The sequence below is a fragment of the Sceloporus occidentalis genome, unplaced genomic scaffold (assembly GCF_023333645.1).
Source record: "Sceloporus occidentalis isolate IW3139 unplaced genomic scaffold, rSceOcc1.0.p SCAF_24, whole genome shotgun sequence".
Taxonomy (NCBI): Eukaryota; Metazoa; Chordata; class Lepidosauria; order Squamata; family Phrynosomatidae; genus Sceloporus; species Sceloporus occidentalis.
Window position 1 is genome coordinate 6,935,969 of NW_028317004.1, and position 17,048 is coordinate 6,953,016.

The window sequence follows — 17,048 nt, forward strand, 5'->3', positions numbered from 1 at the left end:
AATCACTATTTTGACCTTTATGACCCCATGCACAGGGTATGCTTGTAAACTCAAGCCCCATAAGGTTATTTTGTCTTTTGTTTGCATTGGCAAGTGTCTCAGGTGACGATTGTAAAATGATCTGTAGATAATGGTTACTTGAGATCCAGTATCTATTAAGGCTGACGCAAAGATCCCATTGACTAGTACCGGTATTATAGCTTTTGGGCCTATCCTGGTAGTTAAAGAATGACTATATGCTCGTTTTGTAGGTCTTTTCCTTCTTGCCTTTGATTTGCAGGTATAATCCTGCACACTTCTAGTGATGGCAACCTGATTCACTTGTTTGGATTGTGAATTACCAGGACACTGACGAATTGTATGTCCTTCTACACCACACCCATAACAGCGAATGGGACGGGGTCTCGTAGGAGATGGGGCTACTGCCATATTTTTAGATTGGTCTGAAGATGAATGAGTATTTTTGTCTTCTAAAATACCTTTCTGAACAGTCATTTCAGATAGCTTCTGGTGTAAAGCATTCAAATCTTCAACTATTTTAGGATTCAGGTTGTGGGTGGTTTTATCTACCACTTTCACAGTTTCATCGCACATTTGACTCTCTATTTGTTTTACCATGTCAGTAATCTCTGAAAATGTAAGATATTTCTCTTCACTTAGGGTAGCCCTGAGAGACAGTATCACTGGGTCTAACTTAAGCGCCCCTCTTAGTACCTGCCTCTGCCTATATTGGTTAACCTCACTGATGGCAATTACTTTTTTGTCCACTAACTTAGCTAACATCAACTCCAGTCGAGTGATAAAAGTAGGCAACTTTTCTTTCTCTTTTTGCTTCATGGCAAAGTAACGTGCAGACATGTCTACTGGATCTACCACTGAGGCATAAGCATCACTCAGTATTTTAATTAAGTATGCAGCTGTTGGATTATCACATTGGGCCCTATGTAATTTAACAAGATCTGATGCTGGTGGTCTTAGGCATTCTATCAGCCTTTGTCTTTTGCTAGCCTCATCACAGGTCCATTCTTCCATGACTTGTAAAGTGTTATCTTGCCACACATCAAACCCTTCCTCTCCTGTAGGAACAGGGAGAGTTCCTGAGAAAATCTTTAACCTGCGATAACTATGAGTATGGGAAGATTTCACAATATCATCAGATAGTTGTTTTATGAGGAGAGACAAATTTACCTCAGAGTCTGATACCTTGGTCACCTCACCAACCGTTGTATTTAGGGAATTGGGCTCAAGCTTAGCAGCAAACTGGGGCATCATATCACTCACTGTTGTGGTTTTAATCCTCTTTGGATACACTAAAGGACATCCAGTGGGATGAGCTCCTGGGAGGTGTATTACTGCTGGGCAATCCTCCTGTTTTAAGCGGGCACCCCCAGTAACTAGTGCAGCCCCTTTATTTTCCATGGTATCTACTATAGTGTCCACTATCTGAGCATATTCCAGTCCAGGAATCTGTCTAAGAGTAGCTATTAATTGCTTTGATTTTATTCCTTTATTTTTAGGAATTTCACACACAGCTACAGCTTCCCATGGGGGAATTTCCAAGTCCAAGGCCCAGTCATATACTTTTGAGGATGATGGCCAGGAAGGGGTGTTGGGGGTCCCAAAATTAACCCTAATCATCTCAGCAGTGCCTCCATCTGTAACACTTTTTACTTTGGGCCTGACATCCATCATAGTGTGTACACCCTGGCTGGCGCCTACAGGAGATCCTGGCCTCTGCATAGTGGAGAGTTAGGGGTTAATATGACCGTTTGGCAGTGCCTCCACCTAGTAATTACTCTAGGGAGTTAGAGTGTAGTGTACTAGGACACATATATATATATATAACTCAAACACAAAGAATGTAAAGTTGTCAAACAGATGAACTCATGTATTAGTTTAGATCAGGAACCAACAGCATTTCAATAATATCAACAGGTATACAGCAAACAAAATATAGCTGAATCAAGCCCAGTCCAAATCACCTGCCTCCCCAAATAATTAGGAACCCAACCTTGTATAGTTATCAGTCCCCTGGGGTAACGTTGGTGCACATAGATGTTGGGGCCCTTGATGGAGGTAATACTTCCCTTGAAATGGGTAGTGATGGCCTCAATGCCTGTAACTAATCCTGAGTACCTTCCTCTGATATCTGGATCTGGTGCAGTCTGGCAGCTTTAGCTTCTGTAGGCCTTCTGCTGTATACTGGATTCAGTAATCCAACTGGAACCACATGGCAAGCTCACTGCAGCACATCTGCCTTCAGACACCTAGCAGCCTGACACAGGAGTCAATCAGCTAATCATAGCAGACTTGTGGGATTCTCAGCAACAGGGAAGGTACAGAGATCTCTTGGGGTGCTTTTTTCTGTAGAGACCAAGTCCCCCTTCCTTTTTCCCCAGCTCAGCCACCTCCCATCTCTCTCTCTCTACTCCCCCAGGCCGTCTGGGGGAAGGACCTCACTTCCTATTGGCCCCAAGTCATGCCCAGTGCTCCAGTGATCACTCTCTGCCCAGGAAGTCTGTATCTATGGTAACTGGATGTATATAGATACCAGGGTTACAAATACATAGAAAATCCTGCTGTTTATATACACATTGCACAATAATAAAAGCATATTCCACCCATCTAATTTGCTCTTTATTACATCACTTCTTTCTAGAGAACACTGCGATACATGAAACATGACAGGAGAGCACAAATGGACAGAGAGATTTGGGTCCTAAAGAGGGACAATTGGAAGGTATAAGGTTTGCATGGGAGATTAAGCATCTAGTGTTTGACCACTGGTCGTATTCATTGGAACAGCAGAAACTTCTTCTTCATTGAGAAATTGATTATTTGCATTACTACAATATGAGTAGTTGGCAGCTCCCCTTTCCCCTGTTTAAATGGACAGTCCATGGGGCCAGCCATCAGCAACAAGAGGATGGGGGCTGGCAAAGAGGCAAATGCATTTAAAGGAATTTTGTAGAATCCCCCCAATGCATTTTCAAGGGGGACACCATGTAAATTTAACAGGACCACTCACATGTGTTAAAGTGCATATGATAGTTGGAGTGTTCCTTTAATGTTATACTAGAGGCGGGAGAAGATGTACTAGAATAGGAAGCTTCTTAGATAACCTGCACTACTTGCCCAGTGATGTCACGCTCACCTCTCTTGAACAAACTGCCACAGTTACTGTCCAAAATGCCACAGTTACTGTTCAAAATGCAACTGAAAATGCAGTTAATATCCTGTATTAACTATACTATATATCATAATACGAAATATATTACGCCAGATTGCAAATCAGCAATAATACAATTGTAAAGATTGCTTTACTGCATTAAAAAATGGTTATTGTTTTTACTTATAAATATATATATATATATATATATATATATATAGTGTGTTTACAAATAAATACAGAAGCTGAGCTATGCCTGTAAAAGTGACTACATAGGCTATACCATTTCCATATTGCACAGACATTGTTTTCCTGTGGCATGTATTGGGAAAAACACTTCAGCGGATATAACTAAATTACTTCTCAGAAAGTCAACGCTACTTACCTTATAAAAAAAAATACAATTTGACAGGAGAGTGGAATGATTGCCATAATGCTTTTCTTTTTTCCTTAAAACCTCTAATCGTGGGATTCAATTATCAGTTTTATGATATATTCAGGATACTTTCATGTCCATCTTATGGCTTCTTTATATGTTGTAGTTTGTACTTTCACAATACATGCTGGAAAAAAAACATACATTTGTATGTGGTTAGTCACCAGCATTTGATATTATACATAGTAGGTTTATCTTCTGTTACACTTATTAAAGGAGTTGTTCCACCTAGTTCTGCTAAATTCATTCTGTAACATTAAACAGTTTTGCCTCATCCATAATTTTGCTGAGAACACTTAATTGCCATGTGATACAAAAGCGAACCGGTGATAGGTTGTTGGGTTCTGGTCCATAGAGACCTTTGTGATGCTGATGCAATGCAAGTGGCTGGTCCCTTCATCTCTAATTAGGCACCTTATTGCCCAAGTGTATTGCTCTGAACCTTAAAGGGTTATTATATCCAGTTGAAGTTTAGCTAAGTTTAGCTAACTGTAAAAAGGTATTAATGTCACAGGTTAGTTGACTAGTGGAAATCTTCAGCCCTGTGCACAAAGTATAAATAGCTATACTGTCAGACTGTCTTGTTCTCCATCAAGTTTTCCAGAATGTCTCTTAACCCATTAAGCTTATAGAACCTAGTTCTAAATAGCGCTTCATTGCATTTTACTTAAATGTTTTATATAGAATATATTTGAATATGCAGTATATCAACATGGAGGATAGAAATCATGGGATATGTCATCTATATTGTAAATGTATTAGATGCAGTATATTGGAAATAATCAATGTTTTCTGTCCTTTAAGAATTCCTTTTTGTTGATTTCTGTCTTTTGAGAATCCCTTTTGTTAACCTCTGGAGTGACAAGTAACAGCTAAATGTCTTGCCTCTTTTCTTTGCCCTTACAGTAAAGTCCAATATTTACTTTAATGGAAATGCTGAATTCTAAATGGGAATATGCTGTGGGGGTGTACGCATTCCATCTGAATAATTGCGACATGCATTATTGTTTATTAATTTAATAGCTTCATATTTAGAGCTTAGCACAGGGGCACTGTGCAGAAAGAATGGCATGCATGTAGGATTTGGAATAGCCCGTGGGCAGCTTAGAGGGTACTGTTTATTGTGTGCTCAATACCATCATGGGTTAGTGATTCTCCTCCCTGTGTTTGTCTTGTGACAATTTGTTTTTTCATTGCCTCGTTGACATATAGCACATTGATTTCTTGCAGGGCTTCCCTGGCTCTGCTCTAAGGCAATAAATGAATAAAAATATAATGAATATTCCACTAAAAACACACCCTTATACACAGACATCCATGCTCACATACCCTTATGCATAGAGATTCATGCTCACATACACTGATACACAGTTACACTGATACATAGACATCCATACTCACATCCACTTTCACACAAGTCGAAAGGGCCCTTTATGAACAATTGTGAAGTGGCACGAGGATACAGGAACAAGTGGTCACATGGGCCACCTGGGCCCCATCACGGTTGCAACCCCTGTAGTTATGCCACTGCCATTGAGCATCAGCATTTGCCATTGTTGCCCAGTGGCCTGTCCACGCCTGGCTATACTGCATATTTGTTCTTGTTCATGTCTAGTTGTAAAACAAAATATTGGGTGAACAAAAGAATTATAGATTTCTTTATATTGCGCATTTCAAATTTCAAAATTACAGCCTTCACATTATGACTCTCTGCATCATGTCTGAACAGTAATTCTCTCCAGGTTTGAAGGCAACCATTTACTGAATATATAAATAGTGTCACGAAACTGCTTTAACAGAGGAAAGCAGCAAATGGAAATGTCTGTAATCTTAATTGTCTCAATATCCTGTATTTTCCATGTAAAACAAGTCACAGATTGTTTGGGTCAATGCTTGCCAATCGAGATGATTTTTTATTTGTATTCCCATGGCAACAAGAATTGTGCCAGAGACTATTCCATACTCTGTGCCTCACTGTTCCCAGGGCGTACGGAAAAAGACACAGATTTTTACCATGCAAGACCTGTTTAGTAGAAAGACTTTATTGTTCCTTTCCAAGGAAATGAGAAGAAAATGAAGTGACCAGTTATTTGAGTTATTTGTAGTTGGCACAATTGTATTTTATCATAACTAAACTTAGATTTCAGTGAATGTTTTGAAACCTGTTTGGGGAGTTCCAATGTTTAGGTTATCAGGTATCAGACTAGAAGGACTGTGGCATTTAGTATGGTATCTCAAATGATAAACTACTTAGACTAGCTCATCTATAGTTGAAGAGCTGGGCTGACTCTCCTCACTCAGTATTTTGGTCATCATGAGTGATCATATAGATGCTTGTGTGGACTTTCTTCTGCTTTTCTTTATGATGGGGAAAGTCTGGCATGTCTTGTGCATAGTCTCCCAAGCCTTCCCGTATATAACTTCTCAGTAAAAAGGCCTGCATTGACTTATCTCCAAATCTCACATGGTTCTATTTGTTCCGATAGATTTTTTCCACTTCTACCCTACAAACAACATGCATTGAGCATAGGGATGATTTTTTAAATAATCTTTGATTTTTACCATCTGTCTCCATGTTCCTAATCCACTGCTTATTTTATTGGACAGTTGTCATACATCACTGACGTTTCATAAGTACAGACATTATGTATAGAACATCAGTTATATCAGCAAGGAAAGAATGCAAGTTGATACCTCCTAGTCTCCTGGTTTTTGTGGGACAGCCATGATCTTTAGGTACTGTGTCTCTATCCTGACAAAGACACCAGTGTCCGTGGCAAGGTTTGTGAGGTCCGTAGAACTTCATTAAATTGTCCCCCACAGACCTCAGTAAATGTCCACCATGAGCAATGTTGGTGCCTACTCCTGAACTAATCAGTGTAGGCAACTAGACATCGTCCCTAGTACTGTTGAATGTCCAACCTTTCCAGGAAAAAATATTGAATTAAGGGAAATTTACATCATTCAGTTTTTTTGCCAGTAACACTTAATTATCATGTGAAAAATGTGTTCCATAGAAGCTGGAAATATTTGTGTTGTTTTTATGTGATTAAGCCTTCAGAGAAAAATAATTAAATGACATATCAGGTTGATTTAACATACTAGTGTTTTGTCGCGTATTTTAGGCCTTGGAAACAGTCTATAACTGACCCACTAACACTAAATACATAATTGGGTATAATCCTACCTTTAACCATTTCAAACAGCCTAAGAGGGACCTTTTTATGACAAACCCCTGTTCTTCACCATTACTCTATCCATGGAAGTTCCCATTTTCCACAGATGTGTATTCTCAAAATAACAGACAGCATTGTGGGGGTTTATCATTATGTGACTGCACGTTCATGTTAAATTAAGGTGACCAGATTTTTAAAATGAAATCCGGGACATTTTTTTTTTTGGCAAATGGTAAAAAAACATTTTATAAGCATATTTTCTTCAAACTATATATGCAGTGTATTCAGTAAGTGTTTATGAAGTGATTGTATGATATATTTCTCACATTTTGTCCATGAGATAAAAAAACGCTTCTTAGAATCTTTTTCGCAAGGCCGGACTAAGAGCATCATGGGTCTGGCGCTGAGAATTTTGGTGGCCTTTTTATGAATATAAATAAAATAGAATCTTAACTCCTCGGCATCCATGTGTACTGGATAAAGATGATATCAGTGCGAGGCAGATAATATAGGATTGAATCTTATGTGATGGAATTGGAAGGACAGTAGCACACTATAAAAAAAAGTCATACATGGGATGCCTAAAGCCACAATTTAGTGCCACTAATCTTTTATAATAAGGTATGGAGATTGAAATAGAGTAAATAACACAAAACCTTTAGTTTTCCTCTTACAGATTTCTGGGCCAAGAATGTTTTGTCCTCTGAAGTGACTACAAATGCAGGAGGGTGTTTTATCTCTGGATAAGTAAAAATTAGATAGTTCTATTTATTCCTACAGTAAGTAAAGTGCCAAGAAGCAGATGACCAAATACACACACACCAGGACAGGCTCAGCCCCACTGATATCCAAACACACACCAGGATAGGCTCAGCCACACCGACACCCAGACACACACCGGGGCAGGCTCTGTCACACAGACACCCAAACACACACACCAGGACAGGCTCAGCCACACCAACACCCAAACACACACCAGGACAGACTCTGCCACACCGACACCCAAACACACACACCAGGACAGGCTCTGCCACACCAAAACCCAAACACACACACCAGGATAGGCTCTGCCACACTGACACCCAGACACACACACCAGGACAGGCTCTGCCACACCCAAACACACACACCAGGACAGGCTCTGCCACACCGACACCCAAACACACACACCGGGACAAACTCTGCCACACCGACACCCAAACACACACACCATGACAGACTCTGCCACACCGACACCCAAACCGACACTTCTCTTGTCCCGCACAGGGAAACCAGGAACGGAGACGTATAGTGCAGAATTTTGTGTATTTAACTAAGATGTGCATGAACAAGCAACAATTATTCACATATGTCACATGGGAGAGGAGTTATTCCACCTCCCTCCATTAATGTAGGCTGTCAATTGTGTCTAACACACACAATCAAATCAATACTGCAAAGAATAAATCACAAGAAACACTATACACCTTAATTAATGCACTTTTAGGCTGCTCAGCTAGCTATACATTTTCTGTATGATTGACTAATTGACCCTCTGGGATTTTCCTTGAATATAACCCATAATACATCTAGAACTCGGTAAGTGGGATGTTTGGTAAAAACCTTGCAAAGTAATTTGTATATATGGTGCAAATAGTTTACTGGAGGAGTATTATGAGAGCCAATAAGCTGATGACCCATTGTTTGTGTTGAAGTTTGCGGCCGTCACATTTCCTTATGGCATTAAGGCTGCGTATTGAAAAAGAGAATTGTTTGATCTTTAGTCCAAGAAGAGACTTATGTCACTGCAGGTTAAAGTTAATTGAGTAACCAATCAATGCAAAACGAAATAGTGTTATACAATTATCTTTGCGTGCAGTGCAATAATCCTGGTGATTATTCCTTGCTGGAGAAATGTCAGCAGTATGGAAAGCAGTGCTTTTAATGGATAATAGATTTTTTGAGTGCACTGTCCTTGTGAGATATATAGAGGCCAAGCTGAGGTTTATTGCATGGAAACCAGATGGCATGTGTTTCATCTGGGGAAGTCATGGGTACCTGATGCAAAACCTTGCGTTTATTGAAACTTTTATATTCCTTATAGTTCTTAAAGATGCTGTTCCACTTAGACACAACATTATTTTAACCTACGATATGTTAAGCAAATAGCAGGGGTGTACCTGGAATATTTGGCACTAGGGACGGATCCTGTATGTGCCACCCACACTTTAAAATGTAAAGACACCCACAAAAAAAAATAGTGTAGGCAAGAATATTTATTTCACACATTTTTAAACTGTATGTCAACTGGAAAAAGCTAGACGTTGAAAAATAAATTAAATAAGTTTATGTAAATAACATTTACTGAAAAGATATGGTACAGTATAGCTCCCATTGCTATATACTGAGCTAGACATTGATGGTGGTACAGCGTAACGTTCTGAGCCAGGCATTGACGGTAGTGCAGCATAAGCACCATCACTATAAGCAGGACATTGGCACTGCCCCTGAAGCAACTTGCCCATGCCACCCCCGCACCTGAAGCAACCTGCCTGTGCCACCTCCAGCCCCGAAGATTCCTGCCTGTGCCACCTCTCCCCCTGAAAGAACCTGCCTGTGCCACATCTGTACCTGAAACAGTCTGCCTGTGCCACCTCTGCCCCTTAAACTCTTATAAAATTCTGTCCCTAAACATTTCTGCCCCTAAACACTTATAACATTCACTCATTCACGCAGTTACAAGCCAAAACAAACCATTTGTCTTGTAAGTTGTCGTTTAGAACTGAGTGTCCTAACGGTTAGTTTTCACGGTTTACTCTTGACCAATTACAGCAACATCATTGTGGGTGCATCTACTTTAGTGGGTCTCTAAGTGGACAGTTTTGTATTATTTGTCTTAAGTGCTGGTAGCAGAAAATTGCCATACAGATAATTGGTAAAAAAAAAGAATAAAAAAATCACAGTAATTTTTCACGTATATTTTGAAGCAAAACTGGCACTTGTGGAGATTTTCTACCATACTAAAAGATAGCTTTTTATTTTAATAGCAGGCACACTGTAGTCAACTTGTTCAGAAGCAATAGAAAGTTAATTGAAGAGTTGAATTTGATGGGCCATTTGCGTTCACTCATTGTAATATACTGGAGCCACTTTGCAGAAAAACAATTGATTACTTAGACTTCATTGGCAAAAAAAACCCCCAACCTGTTCTAATTGTAAATCACCCTGGTGTTTGCGCACACAAAGAGGAAATACTTTCCTTAGGTTACATCAAACAAATTGTTTCAATAAACTTGTTGTCTGGTTCTTCTACACAAATAGTATCTTCAAAAGGTAGTCAGCGTCTTCATAAATTTGAACATACAAAGAAAAGAGAAGAGAGAGAGAAAAGAGAAACATAGTGTAATATTGTTATAATAGAAATTAGATATGAAGTAATAATCTTATTTTGTTCATTTGATCAACCCTCTTCCGCCTTTTAGCTTTTTAAATAACTGGATAGATCGGACCAGCTGTGTTATCTATCAGACGATTGCCGGTAACGTACACCAAATGATGATGGTTTGCTTAAATAATTAAAACCTTCTACCTTTAAAATTTCTTTAAATGACCTTTAATTTATGTATGTCTTTGTGAAGATCAGGTCTCTAAGACAGGTGAAATTACATTTGTGACCTATAAAATTAGACAAACTCTGAGTTAATGTTACTGTGGCCTCCCTGACAGATAACTTCAACCCCTATTAAAGTCATCAGGTGCAATTAAATGTATATGATAGATGGGGGGGAACCTTTAAATTTTCACAACGTCCCTCTTGCAAAATGCATTGGAGGGGATTCTGAAAAAATATCAGTTTTTTGTTTTTATACATATTATGCATTCTTCTTTAGTGCGGCTGTCAGGGACAGCAAGCTGTTCCTTTAAGCTCCACTTTCCAGGACCCACAGGGAAAAGCTTAACAAGCATATAGACTCCCAGCCTAATTCATATCTATTGCAGAAATATCTTTAAAATAATTATCGCGCGTTAGTATTAATTACTACACACTGTTGAATTAATTAGATTTTACTTCATTATTTTTGATCTCTTGATAGCTACATTCATCTTAGGACAAAGTTAAATGCAAGAAGTAAATGGACTATATCATAAACAATACATTTTCTACATGTTGAGTGCAATTTTGGAAGTGCTGATCTGGCAGACTTCATATCAACGTTTGGTTTCCTGTTGCCAGAAATATGATGCTTATATATAATAATAATAATAATAATCATTATTATTATTATTACATTCTGTATTTTTTTAATATTCCATTTAAGTCAAAATATAAATACGAGCTGTACCAAATCCATACCTCCATGCCTATACATGCCTAAACCTTCCATCCATGCCTAAACCTTCCACAATGGATGACTACAGCAAAATACCTAAATATAAGAGAAACAAACTAGATGTTACATGAAATTTGTTTGTGAGAAAATATTTTTTGTTTTACAGTAACCACTGGATTAATCCGCAACCCCACAAAATGTGACTCAAGTTTGCCGCAGCCTTACATGGACCAAGTACCATCAACATGGTATCTCCATATTTAACCCCCAAGTGGTTGGTGACACATCTGAAAACATCTAATATATTAGATATAATATATATTTTGCTAGTCTTCAACTGAGATGTTCCAAAGGAAACTCCCACCACCACACCCAATAATTTATTTTCATTAATGAACCATTAAGCATGTAACTAACACATACTTAATGCTTTATCGTAAATCATTTTTAAATAGTGAATTTAACTAACCTTTCTGTTTGCTCATCTACCCTTGGAGCTTGGCAGACTGCAGCGATAATGTTGCTGCATCATCTCATAAAAACGCTGTCCAATTTCCCATTAGCTCCTACACGGCTGAGATAAAAAAAAAATCTTAGAACCGTTTTCTGTGTACTTATTTGCAAATATAATCAGATAGAATTTCCAAGATCTGGATGATAATGCAGGATATTTTATAAAATAGAGTAACTAAGAGAGAACTTGGACCCAACCCTCACCGTCTGCTTAAACAAAGACATAGCCTTGGCATTTCATACAAATATATTTAATGTACTACAAAAAAGTTAAGGTATTAAACAAATACAGGCACAAGTTATTGATTTTTTTTGGAGCTGGACGGTCACAGGTCAGAAAACATGCTCTAAATCTGGGTTTGTTTCTTTCTGTTTTGTACATACAGCGTTATGGTATGCTGCCTGTAAATATACCAATCCACAGAAGACAAAAGGGAACAAACTAGAGCTTTTGGGTGCTTCACTTTATGTGGCATCTTGTGAAGCCACTTACTTAGGTACTGTAGGTTGTTCAGCAGCCAGGCTGATTCTTGGCATTCATGGGTCTCTCGTGTTGAGCAACGACATGTAGAGTAAAGTCAGTGTTTCTTCTAGAAATTATAGGGGCTCTTTAATTGCCTACTGTCACGGAACTAGGGCTCCAGAAAACCGTTTGAGCTGTTTGGAGTTATTTTCCCCTGTTTATTCCAACTGCTGTCACTCGGGGGTTCCGACTCCGGATCACATCGCTATTTGGACTGGACAATCTAGGGACCCCGAGCTATCCATCCAAACCCTGGGATCTTCGCCGCTTCACTGGGATCACCCCGAAAATACAGATTTAGGGTTATATGGACATTGCTATGCTTGGTGACCAGATTGTGTCGCTGGGCTGTCTGGGCAGTGTATTGTTTGGTTAATGTGAATATGCTCCTTATCTTTTTATATAAGGCAGTGTGTTTTCTCAATAAACTGTTCCTGTTGTCACCTCAACACAAGTCTGATGCTTGGGGTGGGCTGCTATGGTAACTTATTGTCCCACTGTGTAGCTAAGCTCCGGCTAGCCATAGTGTCAGTTCGGCTCCGTTAGATTGCAGGCCTGTTTCATCACGCCCGCACTAGACTCGCCCAGCACTGAAAGGGTTAACCACGTGATCTCGGATCGTAGAAAGCAAAATTTGGTGTACCTGCAATATCCTGTAAGCCATTGTAGCTTTGTCACTTACTTAAGCCGGTTGTTATGATGCAGATTGCCATCTGTCTATTCACTCATTCCATCGCTGCTTGCGGCAGATGTGGAATGGCACTTGTTGCGTTTCCTGGGTAGTATGCAAAAAGAATTTGTGTACCTTTTCATTTGTTTGTACAACTCATTCAGTTCCAGGTTGATTTTTTAGCATTCATGGGCCTTTCGCTTTGAACGATACAATGTAGAGTTAAGTCAATGTTTTCTCTAGAATTATAGGGGTTCTTTAATTGCCTGCAATACCCTGTAAGCCATCACAGTAGAAAAAAAACGGTACAATCCAATTAATTCACTCACCATATGTCAGTGCCGTTCTTAAAAGATTAGCATGGAGATTTCAGCTGTACACTATAGACAACTATAGCCGTCAGTGAGGCGATGAGATGGTGGCTTGAGTAGTTTTCACTGTTTTGGCTGATTCCTGTAACCCAAATATCCCATGGCTCCTCTCATCATGTTTTGGGAATTAATACCCACCTGCAAACATTGAAAAGTGGTCTTATTACCCAACCAATGGGATATTCCTGTGGACTGGGTCATTGCATTAGTTGTTACTTTATAAACTTTGCATCATAATCTCATTTTATATGCATAATGCCAATGTGCTTTAATACATTTTCGACAAACACTGTCTTCACATGAAACAATGTAAGTTGTTCCTTATGTATTACACAAATTATATATCTCTGTATCATATCTGGACTCTCAAAAGCATTGGTCCTTGTCTTTTTCAGTATGTTATATAGGTCTATTATTACATGGGAGTTGATCCCAGAAACAAAGCAGGTCCATTTAGATGTAGAAAAGCAAGAACACCCATTTATGACAAGGAGTTTTAAAGTGCATTGGCCGTGTTTCATGATAATCTCCCTTTCTGTAAGAAAGGTACAAAAAAAACAGTTGAAAAGGAAGAGAACACTCAAGGTTATTGTCTACAAAATAATTATTCCTAATTTCCCATGATAAATTTAAACTCAATAATACAATTGGTGTGATACGAACAGAGACACCGCAAGGGATGAATTGCATTTTTCAGATGAAGGCAGTAGAGGGCTAGAAAGGGGGACAAGGACTAAATATTATCAATTCGAAGTCTTCTTGTGTGTTTTACTTATAGTTCAAATGTATAGATCAGCAATGATTGTATGCAGCATTTACATCATATCTGCATCGTTTCTGAGCTTCTACAATGCCCCCTATTCTTTGCAGACCCTTTTGGTAACATTATGTTGTAGCTCAAATGTGTTCTGATCTACTATGTTAAAGAGCCATGTGGCTGGGTTCTTCTCCAGGCTGTCAGCGCTCTTCTAAAAGGTGAAATTCCTAGAAAAGGATAGATTAAAGATGTTGGAATAAGCGAAACACACTCTTCTTTACAGACGTCTAAATCAAAGGTGTAAAAGAAGCCCATCGCGTAATCACAAGTCAGTTCAGATGGGGTTGCATAGAGCTCAACCTAAATTAAAAAAGAAGACAACCTTAAATTATCTCAATATGCTCCTTAGCTAGACCTAATAATAGTGGACTATAACTCCGTAAGTTAATGTCATTGACAGACAAGGATAACTGTTTCTATGCTGTGTTTGGCAATGGTGACTGATGACATCTTAATGTGAATATATCCTCATAAAGGTTGAAATTAGACTTGGGCACCAGGGGGCTCTTCGTGTTCGTCTTCGTGCTCATCTTCGGGGGGAAAAAATCTTCGTATTCCGCGAATATTCGCCTGTTCCCGTCTTCTCTTCGGGCGAATATTCGTGGACATTCTTCATGTTCGGTTTTTCTTCGTTTTCACGGTTAAGGGGTTAATACAGGGTTAACGCAGCTCTGGCGCCAGGAGTTTAAATGTACGTATGAGCAACTCTATTGGTCGTCAGCAGGGGGCTCGTCTGCCATTGGTTGATGGCAGACGAGCCCCCTGCTGGCGACCAATAGGGTCGCTCGTACAGACTGTTAAACTCCTGGTGCCGTAACTTACCCGGCACATCCCACTGGTCTCCCTCCCTGTTCAATTAGTTAAATATCCGTACGAGCGACCAATAAAGTCGCTCGTACGGACATTTAACTAATTGAACAGGGAGGGAGACCAGTGGCATCTGCAGGGTAAGTTGCAGCATTGGGTTTTTAAAACCTCAATGCTGCAACTTACCCGGCACATCCCACTGGTCTCCCTCCCTGTTCAATTAGTTAGTCTGTGCCGGGTTAAATGTCTGTACGAGCGACCAATAAAGTCGCTCGTACAGACATTTAACTAATTGAACAGGGAGGGAGACCAGTGGGATGTGCCGGGTAAGTTGCAGCATTGGGGTTTTAAAACCCCAATGCTGCAACTTATCCTGCAGATGCCACTGGAAATCCATAGGTTCGCTGTCAGGGGTTAACTTACAAAGACTGTGCGAGTGAGCCTATTGGTCACCTGCAGGGTCTTCCTCTGGCATCGACCAATTGGTTGATACCAGAGGAGGTCCCTGTAGGTGACCAATAGGCTCATTCGCACTGCCCTGTAACCCGTGACGGCGAACCTGTGGATTTCCACTTCCGGGAACTGCCGCGATGCCGCGAAGACAAGGTAAGTTAGAAGAGGGGGGGAGAATGGTAGACGAAGACGATCACGAAGATCTTCGTGGTATGTGTCTTCGTCTTCGCCTACGTTTTACCGCCGCCGTCTTCTCTTCGGCGTGTCTTCGGGACGAACACGAAAACGCACTCTTCGTGTTCGTTTTCATGTTCGCCCAAAGACGAATGCACAAGTCTAGTTGAAATACATTATTTTGGACCATGCATATTGTGAAAATGGTTTCTTGTGGTTTGTATAAACCCTGATTATATTTGAACATTTGTTAACATTTCTGTGATATTAACAAGGGTGTAATACTATAGAAAAGCACATGCTAAATTGACAAGAGACTATCAGTGAAACACATGATAATGTGATATTTATTAAAGGAACTTTAGCTCAAATTTTGCTGATATTTGACACATATGGACATCAACAAAGTAGATAAACTAAAGTTTCCTGTGAAAAGTTCCCATCAAAAACGGTTGAGGCAATTCTACTTGTGCAGGTCTTACACTCAGCACTTATTATTGATATTAATATTAAAGACCAATGACAATAATGACATAATTTGCTACTGAAGATTAATATGGAACAATTGATTAGTCACACAATTGAATTGGTTATGAATATGTTTGTTATCTAATCTTGTTCTTCAGTGACCAAGTTGTGTATTTTATTATTATTTATTGTTAACACCATCAACACCATCATATTCTGTAGCGCTGTACAAAGGGTATATATATACACATACGTTTGACAATAATGATAAGGCCCTCCCGCTACTCACCTAGGGGTCAGCAATACTAGCGAATATTCCAGTGAAAGCCATTTCTAAAAACACTCCATGTAGAAGAATTGCCATTTTCATTGAGCTGCAGACCTCATTGGCATTAGTGTTATAAGACTGAACGATCACCTTGTTAATTTTCAGCGCTCTAATAAATAAGTAAAAGACATAAAAAAAAACAACATTTAATGTTCTTATGTGCACAAGTGAAACAAATTGACCATTCTTCTATATCAAATACATTGATTTTCTTTTCCAGAGGGATACCAAAGGCCAGTTTCTCATAGACCACATCTGCAATCATTACAGCTTGCTTGAAAAGGATTATTTTGGAATTCGCTTTGTTGACCCAGAGAAACAGCGGGTATGTATTAGATATGTTTTCCTTATTCCATAAATTTATTCCAGGTTTATTTGTGTTTAATTTAAGCACCTCAGTAGTATATTACATTAAAATCCTTATGGCTTAGGTAGAGGTTGCAAGGAGCTATAATCATACAGTATGTATACAGTGTTGTTATTTATTGTTTTATATAGCGCCATCATATTCTGTGGTGCTGTACAATGATTAAACAAGACATATGTTGTATATAACATAACAATTTGACCTATAGAAACAACAGGTAAGAAGGGCCCTGCTCAAATGAGCTTACAATCTAGACGTTAAAAGGAATGGTGCTGTATGTAATATTATACAGTATATCAGTTTGCATTATAACAAAGTATATTAAAAATAACCTCAGTGGGTTAGATTAATATGGCTAATTTAGAAGAACTGTTCTTCATGTGTACATTTGCAGTGGGGATTAGTACTCCATCTCATCTTTTATGTCATATACCCAGAGGCGTATCTACTGAAAATAGCACCTATG

General features: G+C 39.1%; 1 protein-coding gene across 3 annotated transcripts in view; it reads left to right on the forward strand.

Moving 5' to 3' along the window:
- The window catches only part of LOC149300570 (FERM domain-containing protein 3), a 108,872-nt gene that overhangs the window by 47,303 nt on the left and 44,521 nt on the right, over positions 1–17,048 (forward strand). For 2 of the 3 annotated variants that reach the window (XM_089485084.1, XM_089485086.1), the window contains exon 2: positions 16,436–16,540. In XM_089485084.1, coding sequence (XP_089341210.1) covers positions 16,436–16,540 — 105 coding nt within the window. Of the gene's footprint in view, positions 1–15,811; positions 15,827–16,435; positions 16,541–17,048 lie in introns of those variants that run through there. The other variant, XM_089485087.1, reaches the window with a different exon arrangement.